The following is a 12,587-nucleotide window of genomic DNA, read 5'->3' as shown; positions in this document are numbered from 1 at the left end:
GTTCCTCCCATGGTCTTGGGGAACCACAGGAGACCAGGGTGGGAATGGCACACAGGAGATGCCACTGTGGCTACTCCCAACCTGGGCATTTGAGCAAACAAGGCATGACTGGGGACCAACAGGCAGAGTTGGGCTTCTTCTAGAACCCTTGCATTGGTGGTCTCCTTGCTGACAAGGCCTGGGTTTTAGGACTGAAAGATTCAAGAAGATGATAGTATTCTCTGCTGCTTTTCTCATTCAGTTCCCTTGATTCAGAGAACCACTCTCTTTTCTTCCCTCAGAGAGAGCTTTGGATTTTGTCTCTCCAAAGGGAGAGATCTAGGGCCTCCTCAGAGGATGACCTGCGCCTCCTCCAGAGTCCCTGCATCGGGGCCTTGTGCTGTTTGAACTGATGGTTTTCCCCTGAGTTTACCTGACTCTCCTGAGCTGCAGTTTAGACTTGTTTATGTCCTGCTCTGAATTCAGGAAATAAGGAGAGGGACCCATCCATACTCCCCCTACTATGACCCCCACGGCAAAGAGAGAACTTACCATTCGAGAGGGGGCAATAGAAGAGACTTAGCTTTGAGGTTCTCTGGCTCTCATCTACCTTCTTATACCCTGCCTTGTCCTCTGGATTCTTCTCCTTTTGTCCCCCTCTTTCACCTAGGTAGTCTCTCCTCATTAGAAAGGAAAACAAAAACGGAACAGCCAGTTATCTCCATCTGGAACTGAAAGGAGGGCTTGGGAGGAGTTGGAGGTAGCTGGGAAGGTGCTGGGAAATGACCAAGCATGTGCCTCTCCTCTGAGGATGAGTGGTCAGGCCTGGAACTGGGATCTTTTTTTAAGATAGCTGAGCAAGGAGGAAGAGAAAGATGAATTGCTGGCCATCCCTTAGCTGTCTTAGGGATCCTCAGGCTCACTCTTCCCAAGACTACCCCACCCTGACACCAGAGAGATAGCTGGTGGAAAAAAGGAGGAGACCCCTGTCTGTCCCTTCTTGTTCCCTGGCAGCCAAGAGAACCACCCTTCCTTAGCTCCCATCGCTCCCTGCACCCTCCCCGCTCCACCTCCTCCACCCCCTCAGCACATTCCTGCCTGACAGCTCTGGCTTGTACCTGCCTCACTGCTGTCCACCTTGTTTCAATCAAGTAGGGGGCAGGGAAGCGGACTGCTTGGCTGCACTTGTGAGGGGATGGGGGCTGGGAGCGGTGGGAGGAAGGGGGCTGGGAGCCTCCACTGAATGCTCCTTCGAAAGCACAGGGAGGCAGCTGAGGCCTTCCCTCGAGCCTCTGTGCTCTCTACTCCCCTCGAGTTTGGGACTCCTCCAAGCCAGTAACCCAATTACCACCCTCCACCTCCCTCCTAAACAGAGACCTGTGCTGTCAACAACGGGGGCTGTGATAGTAAGTGCCACGATGCAGCCACAGGCGTCCACTGCAGCTGCCCCGTGGGCTTCATGCTGCAGCCGGACAGGAAGACCTGCAAAGGTAAGGGCTCTCAGAGGACAGGAGCATCGGGGCAAGGGGCTGAGGTTGGGACCAGAGATACAGTACCTATTACAGGAGCTCCTCAAGGCTGTCCTGATTATAAAGAACTGAGGGTATGGCCAAGGCTTGTCTCTTGTCCGCCTTTCCCACCTCAGCTCAAGGGGCACAAAAGTCTGGCCAGCTCTGCTCCCTGCCCCAACCCAACATTGTTTTCCTTACTCTCATTACTACCCCCCTATGGGTCCCTAACCCTCTTGCTTAATGAACATGCCATTCTCATTTGTCCCTAGGTCTAGAAGGATATTTGAGCCCTGACTGTGTGTGCACAAGGTCACAGATGTGTTCCATAACCTTCTTAACCCACATTCCCCAGACCTTTCCAAGTGGAAAGGCTACACTGGTCAGAGGGAGAAGAGGGTGGCAGTTGGGAGTGCTGATGCTGGAGCCTGGCTACCTGGGTTCAGACACCAGCTCTGCGATCCTGGGCAAGTTACTTAGTGTCTGTGCCTCAGTTCCACTACAATAATGGTGCTTGTCGTAAGGATTAGATCAGTTAAATATAAATTTATATATAAAGTACTTAGAATAGTACCTGAAAAATGGTAAGTGTCTTGTGTTAACTATTACTATGGTATAATTTCCCACAATGCTCATCCTGTTCTCCTTCCTTTTATTAAGCCCGGTCTGGGAGAACGGTGGAGTGGGGGAGGAAAAAGGGAGGGTAGCCCTGCTGAAAATAATGATTCATCAGGTCTGTGTCCCCTGGTCACAAGGAGGACTGGAAAGAGGACTGGGCTCCTTCTTTGTGTCTTTTGGCCCAGCAGCTGGCAGAGAGGATGGGGAGACAGGGAGGGCTGGGGCAGCAGGTCAGACAGCCCGAGTTGAGAGGTTTCCTGCTGGGAAGAACTGTTGACAGGTATGCTGAGAGTAAAGTGGAAGACTGCCCTCTCTGCCCCCTCCCCCAAGTAGGGGTGAGTAGCCTGGGTCCTGTCTGCCACCAGCTTGGGGAACTTGACCTCAGGAAGGAAGCTGCTCACGGGGGGGGGGGGGGGGGGGGGCTTCCCTTCCTAGTGCTGAAAGCTGCCTCAGGCCTGAGCCTCTCCAGACCTCTCCCAATCCAGCCCCCTGCCTGGCCTCTCCCCCTCCCCCAGCAGCTACCCAGCCTCACTGGCCCTCCTGGAGGTCCCGTGCCTGACTCTCTCCTAGCTCCTCCTCTCTGAGGGGCTGCCCCTTTGAATCTCTACCTCTCTGTGCCAGCCCCCACACCATCACCTAGGGCTCTCAGGTCAGGAGGGGTAGGGGACATCAAGGGATAAATGTTATCCACCAGCCTTTTGGCAAAGGGCCGTCATCGCAGAATGAAGGGCAGAAACTAGCCCCCTGATTCAAATGCCTACCTACTTCCTACTCCAGGCAATTCCCTGTGGGCCTGACTCTGCTTCCCATCTGCCTCTTTCTAACAGGGTTCAGGTTCTAACAGGAAAGGTGTTCCTAATGACCACAGATGCCATTAATAGGGAAGAAACAGAGACTAGAGAGTGAGAGAGGAGTCAGAATGGCAGGCCCAGGGCTCTGCTTGATTTTCTCTGTCTCTGTGAGGGAGGGAGGCCGGTCATCTCCTTATTTGTTGTCCCCAGGCTTTGGTTATCACCTTTGGTTCTCTCTACTTTGTCCTGCTTCCCCAGACATAGACGAGTGCCGCCTGAACAATGGGGGCTGTGACCACATTTGCCGCAACACAGTGGGCAGCTTTGAATGCAGCTGCAAGAAGGGCTATAAGCTTCTCATCAATGAGAGGAACTGCCAGGGTGAGCAGACATGGGCCAAGGGGAAAGCCTTGGGAGAGGTTCTAGGGGTAGGAGAGCTTCAAGGAGGCCTGAGCGCCAAAGTCTGAGAAAGTCAGTGGATACAGTGGAGAGTATCCATAAGCAGTGTCCTGCTGAAATTAGCAAATGTACCCCTTCCTCTTGACAGACCAGCTCTGCCTTGCTCTTGGCAAGGAGGAGGAATGGATTTCTCCCTAATTCAAATCCTTGGCAGGATCTGACCTGCCTAACCACATATGGTGGCCCTGATCCATGGGCACCAGATCTCACAGTTCTTGACTCTGAGTGGAGCAGGGACAGGGGATGGGTAGGCACTGCTAAATTGCTGATCCTAGGGCTGGGCCATGAGGGAGGGTCAAGACCCCTCAAGTGGGTCCTCCACCTGACCAAAGGGTCCCAAGGTCAAGTATCCCAAGACAGATTCAGTGGCTTGCATCCCTGTTCTTCCAGATATAGACGAGTGTTCTTTTGATCGAACCTGTGACCACATATGCGTCAACACACCGGGAAGTTTCCAGTGCCTCTGCCATCACGGCTACCTGCTATATGGTGTCACCCACTGTGGGGGTAAGCCAAATTCAGACCCTCCACCACCAGGCCCCTCTCACCTCCATACCCTTTTGCTAAACAAGTTCCTGAGTTGGTCTTTGGCTCTGGGCAGTTCCCAGGGGCATGTGCCATGTCTGTGTCCATTGTATGACCTGGGAGAAATTAAGACACAACTAGGAGACAAGATCAAGGAACAGCATTCTGCCTCCGTAATTTCTATCTCCTACCTGTCGCTGCTTCTTGACTCCCATCCTCAACTTCCAAATTCCAGCTCCAGTGGTATGAAGGAGTGGAAGGCTTTAAAAAGCTTGTCAGCTGGGCCCCTTCCCAGTCAGTCATTCTTTGGGGGCAGAGATAAGGGAGCGAGGTCCTACCTGGAACTCTAAACAGAGGTCCTCCCTCACTGCCCGCTCTGTGGCTCCTGCTCCGCCCTGCCATTGTTGGTGTCTCCCTACTCCTTCCCCCAGATGTGGATGAGTGCAGCGTCAACCGTGGAGGTTGCCGCTTCGGCTGCATCAACACTCCTGGCAGCTACCAGTGTACCTGTCCCAGTGGCCAGGGCCGGCTGCACTGGAACGGCAAAGATTGCACAGGTGGGCAACACCCTCTGCTGGCCAGAGCTGGCACTGCACTCTGGCGAGGTTGGAAATTGGGGTCTTGGAAGTGGGGTCCTTCCACGGGGAAGAAGCTGTGAGGCCATAGGGGAGGAGAATGTAGTCATTTGAGCTAGAGACATGAAGTTTCTGGTAAAGAATCCCCTCATCGGTCTCTGTTTACAGTCACAGTTCTGCAGGTAGCTAATTCTCTTCCTCCAAATTAGCAAATCGTGGAGGAGGGTGGGAGAGGAAGGCCCTCTCCTCCTCAGGTCTCTCTCCCCTTCCTAGAGCCGGTAAAATGTCAAAGCAGTCCTGGTGCCTCGAAAGCCATGCTCAGCTGCAACCGGTCTGGCAAGAAGGACACCTGTGCCCTGACCTGCCCCTCCCGGGCCCGGTTTTTGCCAGGTACATGAGGCTGGCAGGGAGGAAAGTGCAGGGAGCTCTTCTGCTTCCCTTGCATTACTCCAACCAGTAGGTGTTGGGGGTGGGGGCAGGTCAGAGCTGTGACAGCCCCCTTCTCTCAGAGTCTGAGAATGGCTTCACGGTGAGCTGTGGCACCCCCAGCCCGAGGGCCACTCCAGCCCGAGCTGGCCCCACCGGGAACAGCACAAACTCCAACCACTGCCATGGTGAGCACCAGCCCAGAGGCCTTGTTCCCACCTTACTCTCTTACTTAGTAACCCGTTTCTCTTCATTAATCCTCCTGGTCTTACTTTTTCTTGGGTCCCCCCCCCCCCCCCGCCTTGCTCTGTCATTCTTCAGCCCTTCTGCCTCACTCCCTCTGCCCCTAACATCTGATTCCCCCGGCTTTCATAATCCTTTTCCAGCCAAGCCCCTGGCTTATTGCCCAGCTTCTCAATACCCTCCACAGCAGTTCCCACCCCCACGGGGTCCCCAGGCTGTGCTGAGCTTCTACCATCCCTCTAGAGGCTGCAGTGCTGTCGGTTAAACAGCGGGCCTCCTTCAAGATCAAGGACGCCAAGTGCCGTCTGCATCTGCGAAACAAAGGCAAAATGGAGGAGGCCAGCAGGATCCTGGGGCAAGGTCTGGACTGGGGCTCCCACCCCAATGGGTTGTCTGGCCACCACATCCTTCCCACCCCTCAGCTCCTCTGCTTAGCGAGATCAAAACCGACTGGCATCCTGAACTCTGGACAGAGCAGGGGAAGAGGCTTTGTAGGCATAGGGCCCAAGGAAGTCCTGGGATATCTCCATTCAAATAATTGGTATCCTACATTAAAGGCAAACTGAAATAGTTGCAGAGGTCTGGTGAGGTCTGTCTGGGTTAGGGTGGAACAGTGAGAGCTGGGAACGAGTACTTTTTCTGCCCCTGGGGTTGACAAGTCCTCTTCCCCAGGTGGTGCCCCCTGCTCTGACTGCCAGGTCACCTTCATCCACCTCAAGTGTGACTCCTCTCGGAAGGGCAAGGGCCGGCGGGCCCGGACCCCTCCAGGCAAGGAAGTCACTCGGCTCACCCTGGAACTGGAGGCAGAGGTCAGAGCCGAAGAAACCACAGGTGGGACTGGGGGCACTGCTGGGAGGAGGGTGGAAGGCAAGGGGTCAGAGGTGGGGAAACCATGGGTCTCAGCAGAGAAAGGAAGGGACAGTGCCTATACCAAGGACAGACCCCGCCTAACACCAAGCCCAAGAGCCAGTTTCTTACCATGCCCCTCCTAGCTCCTAGCTTTGCTCCCTATACTCCTGCTCACAGCCATTTTCTCTGCCTTCCCTGACCCACACCATCATCTACCACCAGCTGCCTGTGGACTCCCCTGCCTCCGACAGCGAATGGAACGGCGGCTGAAAGGGTCCCTGAAGATGCTTAGGAAGTCCATCAACCAGGACCGCTTCCTGCTGCGCCTGGCAGGCCTTGATTATGAGCTGGCACACAAGCCAGGCCCAGGAACTGGGGAGCGAGCAGAGCTGGTGGAGGCCTGTAGGCCTGGGCAGCACCGCACCGGGGCTAAGTGTGGTAAGGGAGCTTGCTGGGGCAAAGGGGAACAGGGGAGTGGGGAAGGCCCAACTTGGGCCTGCCTCAGAGCAGGACACTTTAAGGCCTCAGTTGTACCTCAGATTGTGAGGCAGCCAAAACCCTCCCGCCTATCATCCTCCTCTCCCTGGTCCCAGGCTGAAATCTAGGGGGGAGATCAGGTCTAGAGGGGTCACCAATCCTCCTGTATGTGGCTTTGGCCCCGATCTTCCTTCCCAAGCAGGATACTCTCTCTTCCCAGACAAAGAGCCATGCTCCTTGAATTGGTGGGGGGGGCGGGGGGGGCAGGAGGGGGAATCCCAGGCCTGGGTGGCGGGAAATAGGGGGGGTGGGTGGCTAGCACGGCCGACTCTCCCTCAGTCAGCTGCCCGCAGGGAACGTATTACCACGGCCAGACGGAGCAGTGTGTGCCATGCCCAGCGGGCACCTTCCAGGAGAGAGAAGGGCAGCTCTCCTGCGACCTTTGCCCTGGGAGTGATGCCCACGGGCCTCTCGGAGCCACCAACGCCACCACGTGTGCAGGTGCCAGGGGAACAAACAATACAGAGCGGGGTAGGGTGGGCACTGGGACGCCCACGGGCATGGGATCTCCTAAGGGCAGGCCCAGGCTCCAAACCACTCTCCTCGTCAGCGTCCTGTTTGTGTGCCTCTGTCCCCTGACACTGGGTAATCCTATGGGGATGACCAGAACCATCCCCATCAGAGCTGGGCCCTTGATTCATTGCAGGTCAGTGCCTGCCTGGCCAATACTCCGTAGACGGGTTCAAGCCCTGCCAGCCATGTCCACGCGGCACCTACCAACCTGAAGCAGGACGGACCTTGTGCTTCCCATGTGGTGGGGGCCTCACCACTAAGCATGAGGGGGCCATCTCCTTCCAAGACTGTGACACCAAAGGTGAATGGGCTAGTCACTTGGACACTCACACTCACCGACTTGAACTGCTTCCAAAACACTCTCCAAGTCCTCAGAGTCAACCTAAGTGTGTTGCTCCACCTCCTTCCCCAGCCTGGGAAGGACCCAGCTACCTGACCAGCCATACCATCCTGCTCAGAGGACGTGTCCTGACCCTCACTGGTCCCAAGTCTAGGAATTAGGGAATGAAAAACAGTCCCATTTACTCCTCTGCTTTGGAAAACTGGTAGCACATTCCCCTCAATATTACAAATGAGTTTCTGTGCATTTGGCACGATGTTCAGTGCCTGAAAGAAAAGGACTGGCACAGTAGCTGACTAGTCTGTCAAGTCTGTTTTTCCCTAGGCTTAAATTCTGGCATGACTAGAAAAGGCTGGGACCCTGGAAGGGACTTTGGTGTCTTCAGTCTCCTGCTTCTCCACAATGAATGCATCCTGCTCATCCCATGTCCCTGAATTCCCACTTGCCTGCCATCTTAACTCCTGTCTTTCTTCCCCCTTGCCTGCAGTGCAATGCTCCCCCGGTCACTACTACAACACCAGCATCCATCGCTGTATCCGCTGTGCCATGGGCTCCTATCAGCCCGACTTCCGCCAGAACTTCTGTACCCGCTGTCCGGGAAACACAAGCACTGACTTTGATGGCTCCACCAGTGTGGCCCAGTGCAAGAGTACGTGGCAGGCCAGACGATGGAAAAAGGGGTAGAGAGGCCTGGGAACAATGGCCATGGGAAGAGGTTGGGAGTAGGATAAGTAAACCCATAGGGAGAAAGGCTAGGGAGTGGGTGGGCAGGAAAGTCCCATGCTCCATCTCTCCCAACCCACTCCATCCCAATACCAGCTGCTGGGCTGGGCCCTGTGGCACCCTCTCCCTGGACACAGGTAATGGGGAGACAGAGAGGTGAAGTGAGATGAGAAAGTTCTAAGAGCGGGGAAAGGAAGGTGGACCCAGAACTTGGAGAAGAGACGAAGAACCAGGAAGGCAACTGCCTACACATGTCTGATTTTCACTTCAAAACGTTTCAATATCCCTAACCCATTTTCCCACTGACTTCCCTTCTCTTTCTTGCACCTGGGTTTGGATACAGATCGCCAGTGTGGTGGGGAGCTGGGTGAGTTCACTGGCTATATCGAGTCCCCCAACTACCCAGGCAACTACCCAGCTGGCGTGGAGTGCATCTGGAACATCAACCCCCCACCCAAGCGCAAGATCCTTATCGTGGTACCCGAGATCTTCCTGCCATCTGAGGATGAGTGTGGGGACGTCCTCGTCATGAGAAAGAACTGTGGGTGGCTGCAGAGCTGGGCCAGGGAGGGGCAGTTCAAATCTGGTTGGGAGGGAGAGAGAGAGAGAGAGAGACGATGGGGACAGGAAGAATTGGGGCAGTGAGAAGGGAGGCCTTGGGAGGAGAGAGGCTAACAATGGAAAGCTCTATGTTTGGGGGAGAGCAGAAGGAAGAAAGCCAGCGTTGGGATTAGAACTCCAATAGTGTTATGCATGTCACTTCCTGTTCTAGCATATTTTGCATTTAAACGTCAAATTTTTTACACTCTGTGAGTGCCTGGACATCAAAGAGGAGTTGTGGAACAAGCAGAGGGCAGTGGGAGAGGATCTGTGTGTGTTGGGGTGGGGAAGGTGCATGCATGGGGGAGAGCCTCTGTCAGCATGACTCCTTGCCCCCACCACCCTCCGGCACGAGGGCTTGGGTAACCTGCCCTGCTGTTCTCCTGACCTGCTGCTTGCCTTCCCAGCCTCACCATCCTCCATTACCACCTATGAGACCTGCCAGACCTACGAGCGGCCCATTGCCTTCACAGCCCGGTCCAGGAAGCTCTGGATCAACTTTAAGACGAGCGAGGCCAACAGTGCTCGTGGCTTCCAGATCCCCTATGTTACCTATGATGGTGAGCAAGGGCAGGAATGCCAGGGAGGTGGGTGAGAAAGGCGAGGCTCATGAGTCTTAGGAGGGAGCAGGGAGAGCAGGAAGAGTTTCTACCTGTAAATTATTCCCCGTGGTTGATTTTGCAGAGGACTATGAGCAGCTAGTAGAAGACATTGTTCGAGATGGCCGGCTCTATGCATCTGAAAACCACCAGGAGATTTTAAAGGCAAGTGAATGTGCACAGAAATAAAAACAGCCAGCCTTTAATGAGCATGTAGCAATGTGCAGGCAGTGAGTTGAGGGCTTGCAGCAGTATTTCACTTGATATACGTAAGAGCTCTATGAAATAGGTACTTTCATCGTTCCCACTTTACCCATAAGAAAACTGAGGCACAGGGTTACAGAGCTTGCCCAGTGCGTCCAAGCCCATCTGACTGCAGGGTCCCTCACACTGCCTCACACTGACGGGGAAGAGGAAGGGAAGAGGAGGAGATGAAATGTCCCTGAACGCTTGTACCAAAAAATAGGGAGGAAGTGAGTTATAAAAAGATGCTTCTGCATTAGGTCCCTCCCTTCCCTGCCTCCCTCCTCAGTTTCCACAGAAAAGGAGATCTAGCACAGCGTTCCTCAGAGTTAATTCAGCAAAACCTGTTTTAAGGGAAAAGAAGTGTTACCTATGTTGAAGAATGAACTAGACTCCCCTGGGTCTATGGATCCCAATTTGAGAAAGCCTTACTTGGCAAGCTACCGTCCTAGCCACAGTATTATTCTTCATAAATTATCAATGCAAGGACAAATTTTATCTTTATGATTACTAAAGTCATTTTTGCATTATTGTCAAAATAAGAGACACAATGACAAAAATCTCCTAGAACTTGCAGACTACAAAGAAAATCATTTCAGCAGTGCTTTCTGAACATGTTTTAAAACATCTGAACCCTTATTTCAGATGTGCTATGGAACTCTAATGCAGAAAGTAGTGGGGATCAGGGGCCGGAGGCCCTGCCTCTTATTTTAAAAATCTGCTGAAGCCATAGGATGCATACTAGCCTAGAAGCCAGAAGACCTGAGTCTTTGTGCACAGTGTGTGGCACCTGGTAGGCTGTTGCTGTTTAAGACAGAATGGTTAGGAAAGGCCTCTGAGAAGAGACCTGAGTGAAGTAAAGGGCTACCCATTGGAAGATCAGGAAAGGAGCATTTCAAGCCAAGAAGCATGGGGTGGTGTAGCATATTTGAGAACCCTGAGACGGCCAGGGGAACTCAGCAGAGTAAGAAAGCCAAGGCGGACTGGAGGACAGAGAACAGGGTACAGATCATGTTCAGCCTGTGAGCCATGCAAGAGACTGGACTTTACTGAGTGAAAAAAGAAACCAGAGAAGTGTTTTGAATAGAAAAAGGACATGATCTAATTAAGAACTCAAAGTCACTCTGGCTGCAGTTGGGGAGAAAAGTCTGTAGAGGGACAAGGACAGGTGAACGCAGGGGAGCAAGGTAGGAGGCTACTGCAAGTTGTCCAAGTGACAGATGGTAGTGGCCTGGACAGGTAGCTGTGGAGGCTGTGGGAAATGGTCAGACCCCAGATATATTTCGAAGGTAGATTCAACAGGATTTGCTGTGGTTGTGGGCGGGAGAGAGGAGTCAAGGATGACTCCAAGGACTGGGGTGTGAGCAATGAAGGATGGAGCTGCCAGTGACGGAGTTGTAGGATTCTAAAAGAAGAACAGATGGTGGGGATGGAAATCCAGAGTTCACCTCTGGGCATGCCTATTCAACATCAAGAGGGGCTGCTTCTGAATTGAGGCTGGTGTCCCTCTTTCCCACCTCCAATGCTGAGGCTGACACTGCCGCCTGCCATCCTCTGCAGGATAAGAAGCTCATCAAGGCCTTCTTTGAGGTGCTGGCCCATCCCCAGAATTACTTCAAGTACACAGAGAAGCACAAGGAGATGCTGCCAAAATCCTTCATCAAGCTACTTCGCTCCAAAGTTTCCAGTTTCCTGAGGCCCTACAAATAGTGCCCCTAAGCCCAAGACCCAGGTTTTAAAGCCCCCAGACTCCTTAGCCCTCAGAGCCGGCAGCCCCCACTCCCAGATGAGGAAATCTCTCCTTTCTTTTTGGAGGAAAAAAAAATCACTATAGACCAAGCACTCTTCCGTTCTGTCTCTCCAGCTTCCTTTCCTGTCTCTCTCTGCCTCTGTCTTTCTCCCTCTCTCTCTTTACTGTGGTCCCTTTTCCTATACGCTCCCTGGAAAAGCCATTAAGTGCTGGCTCTATTGCCCCTGAGGGGTGAAAGAACAGTGTCCCCTTCCCCTTCCCAGCCACACTGACCATTTCACCAGCTCACATCTATGGCCTCATCAGCCTGAAGGGGTGCTAGAGGCCCATGAAGGAAGTGGGTCTCGTGGGGAATGGGGCAGGGGGAAGAAGGGCTTCTGCCCTTCTTATAGGGTTGTGCCTTGCTAGTCAGGAGCCAAAATGTCCCCTGGCTGTGCCCCCAAGGGTGATTTTAACAACCCAGGGATCTGCCAAAGAAGTCTCTGACTTACGGGCCTAATGCCAGCACTGGTCCTCTGGGGTACATGGTTCAAGCCCTAGACTGTCCACACAGCTGGCTTTCTTGTCAATACAGCTTCTTTCCTTCTTCCCCCACATGTCTGCTTGGGGTCCAATTCATGAGGGCTTACAAAGGCCCATACCACTGGGCTAGTGGACATGAGCTGAATGAGGAAAAGCAGCAGGCATTACCAAGTTGAATGTGCTGCTGTCACTTCCCAACAGAAAGACTATAGCTCTGCAGGACAGAAACCAGGTTTTAAAGCATCACCAAAAAAAAAAAAGAAAAGAAAAAAAAGAAAAAAAAAAAGAAAGGAAGAAAGAAAAAAAAAAGGAAGAAAAAAGAAAAGAAAGAAAGAAAACCTATCATCTAAAGGACTAGACTTCAGAACAATTAGAAACCAGCCTCAAACACCAATCCCTTTTCTTACTTGTCGTCCTGGCCCAGCCATCTCCTCACCCCTACCTGAGCGCTCCCTGGGGGAGCCCTACTCCCCTTGCTAAGTGTTGTCCTTAAAGAAATATGGCTGCTGACCAGAAGCCAGCCTGGGCCTTGTCCCCGAGTTGTCTTTCCCTTGTAGCCCTAGATGGCTTGTGGACTCCACCAAAGAGGACCCTGCTCTGCTGCCAGCCCAGAGCCACCTACCTCTGGCCCCAGGCTGTGGGCAGCAAGAGGAATGTGTGCACACTTGGCGACCCTTCTGCCCACCCTGTCCACATCTAATAAGTGCAATCATTTTGAGTCTTCCTATGTTGTCTAGAGGGAAGGGTTTTATTTTCTGGTTTTGTTTTTTTGTTTTTGGTTTTTTCC

At 53.2% G+C, this 12,587-nt stretch overlaps 2 protein-coding genes across 5 annotated transcripts in view; one reads left to right on the top strand and one right to left on the bottom strand.

The window, feature by feature from the left end:
• The window catches only part of SCUBE3 (signal peptide, CUB domain and EGF like domain containing 3), a 34,135-nt gene extending 22,010 nt beyond the window's left edge, over positions 1-12,125 (top strand). For all 4 annotated transcript variants that reach the window (XM_059178542.1, XM_059178540.1, XM_059178541.1 and 1 more), the window contains 16 exons: positions 1,353-1,469; positions 3,155-3,277; positions 3,746-3,862; positions 4,312-4,437; positions 4,729-4,845; positions 4,965-5,069; positions 5,368-5,484; positions 5,797-5,955; positions 6,196-6,411; positions 6,790-6,951; positions 7,157-7,324; positions 7,851-8,012; positions 8,430-8,627; positions 9,094-9,246; positions 9,371-9,450; positions 11,089-12,125. In XM_059178542.1, coding sequence (XP_059034525.1) covers positions 1,353-1,469; positions 3,155-3,277; positions 3,746-3,862; positions 4,312-4,437; positions 4,729-4,845; positions 4,965-5,069; positions 5,368-5,484; positions 5,797-5,955; positions 6,196-6,411; positions 6,790-6,951; positions 7,157-7,324; positions 7,851-8,012; positions 8,430-8,627; positions 9,094-9,246; positions 9,371-9,450; positions 11,089-11,238 — 2,270 coding nt within the window. In that variant the 3' untranslated portion in view covers positions 11,239-12,125. The remainder of the gene's footprint in view (positions 1-1,352; positions 1,470-3,154; positions 3,278-3,745; positions 3,863-4,311; positions 4,438-4,728; positions 4,846-4,964; positions 5,070-5,367; positions 5,485-5,796; positions 5,956-6,195; positions 6,412-6,789; positions 6,952-7,156; positions 7,325-7,850; positions 8,013-8,429; positions 8,628-9,093; positions 9,247-9,370; positions 9,451-11,088) is intronic.
• The window catches only part of TCP11 (t-complex 11), a 138,966-nt gene that overhangs the window by 119,510 nt on the left and 6,869 nt on the right, over positions 1-12,587 (bottom strand). The window lies entirely within an intron of this gene.

Source organism: Mustela lutreola, chromosome 6 (assembly GCF_030435805.1).
Source record: "Mustela lutreola isolate mMusLut2 chromosome 6, mMusLut2.pri, whole genome shotgun sequence".
NCBI classification, from domain to species: Eukaryota; Metazoa; Chordata; class Mammalia; order Carnivora; family Mustelidae; genus Mustela; species Mustela lutreola.
This window is presented reverse-complemented; position numbering and strand designations above follow the sequence as displayed.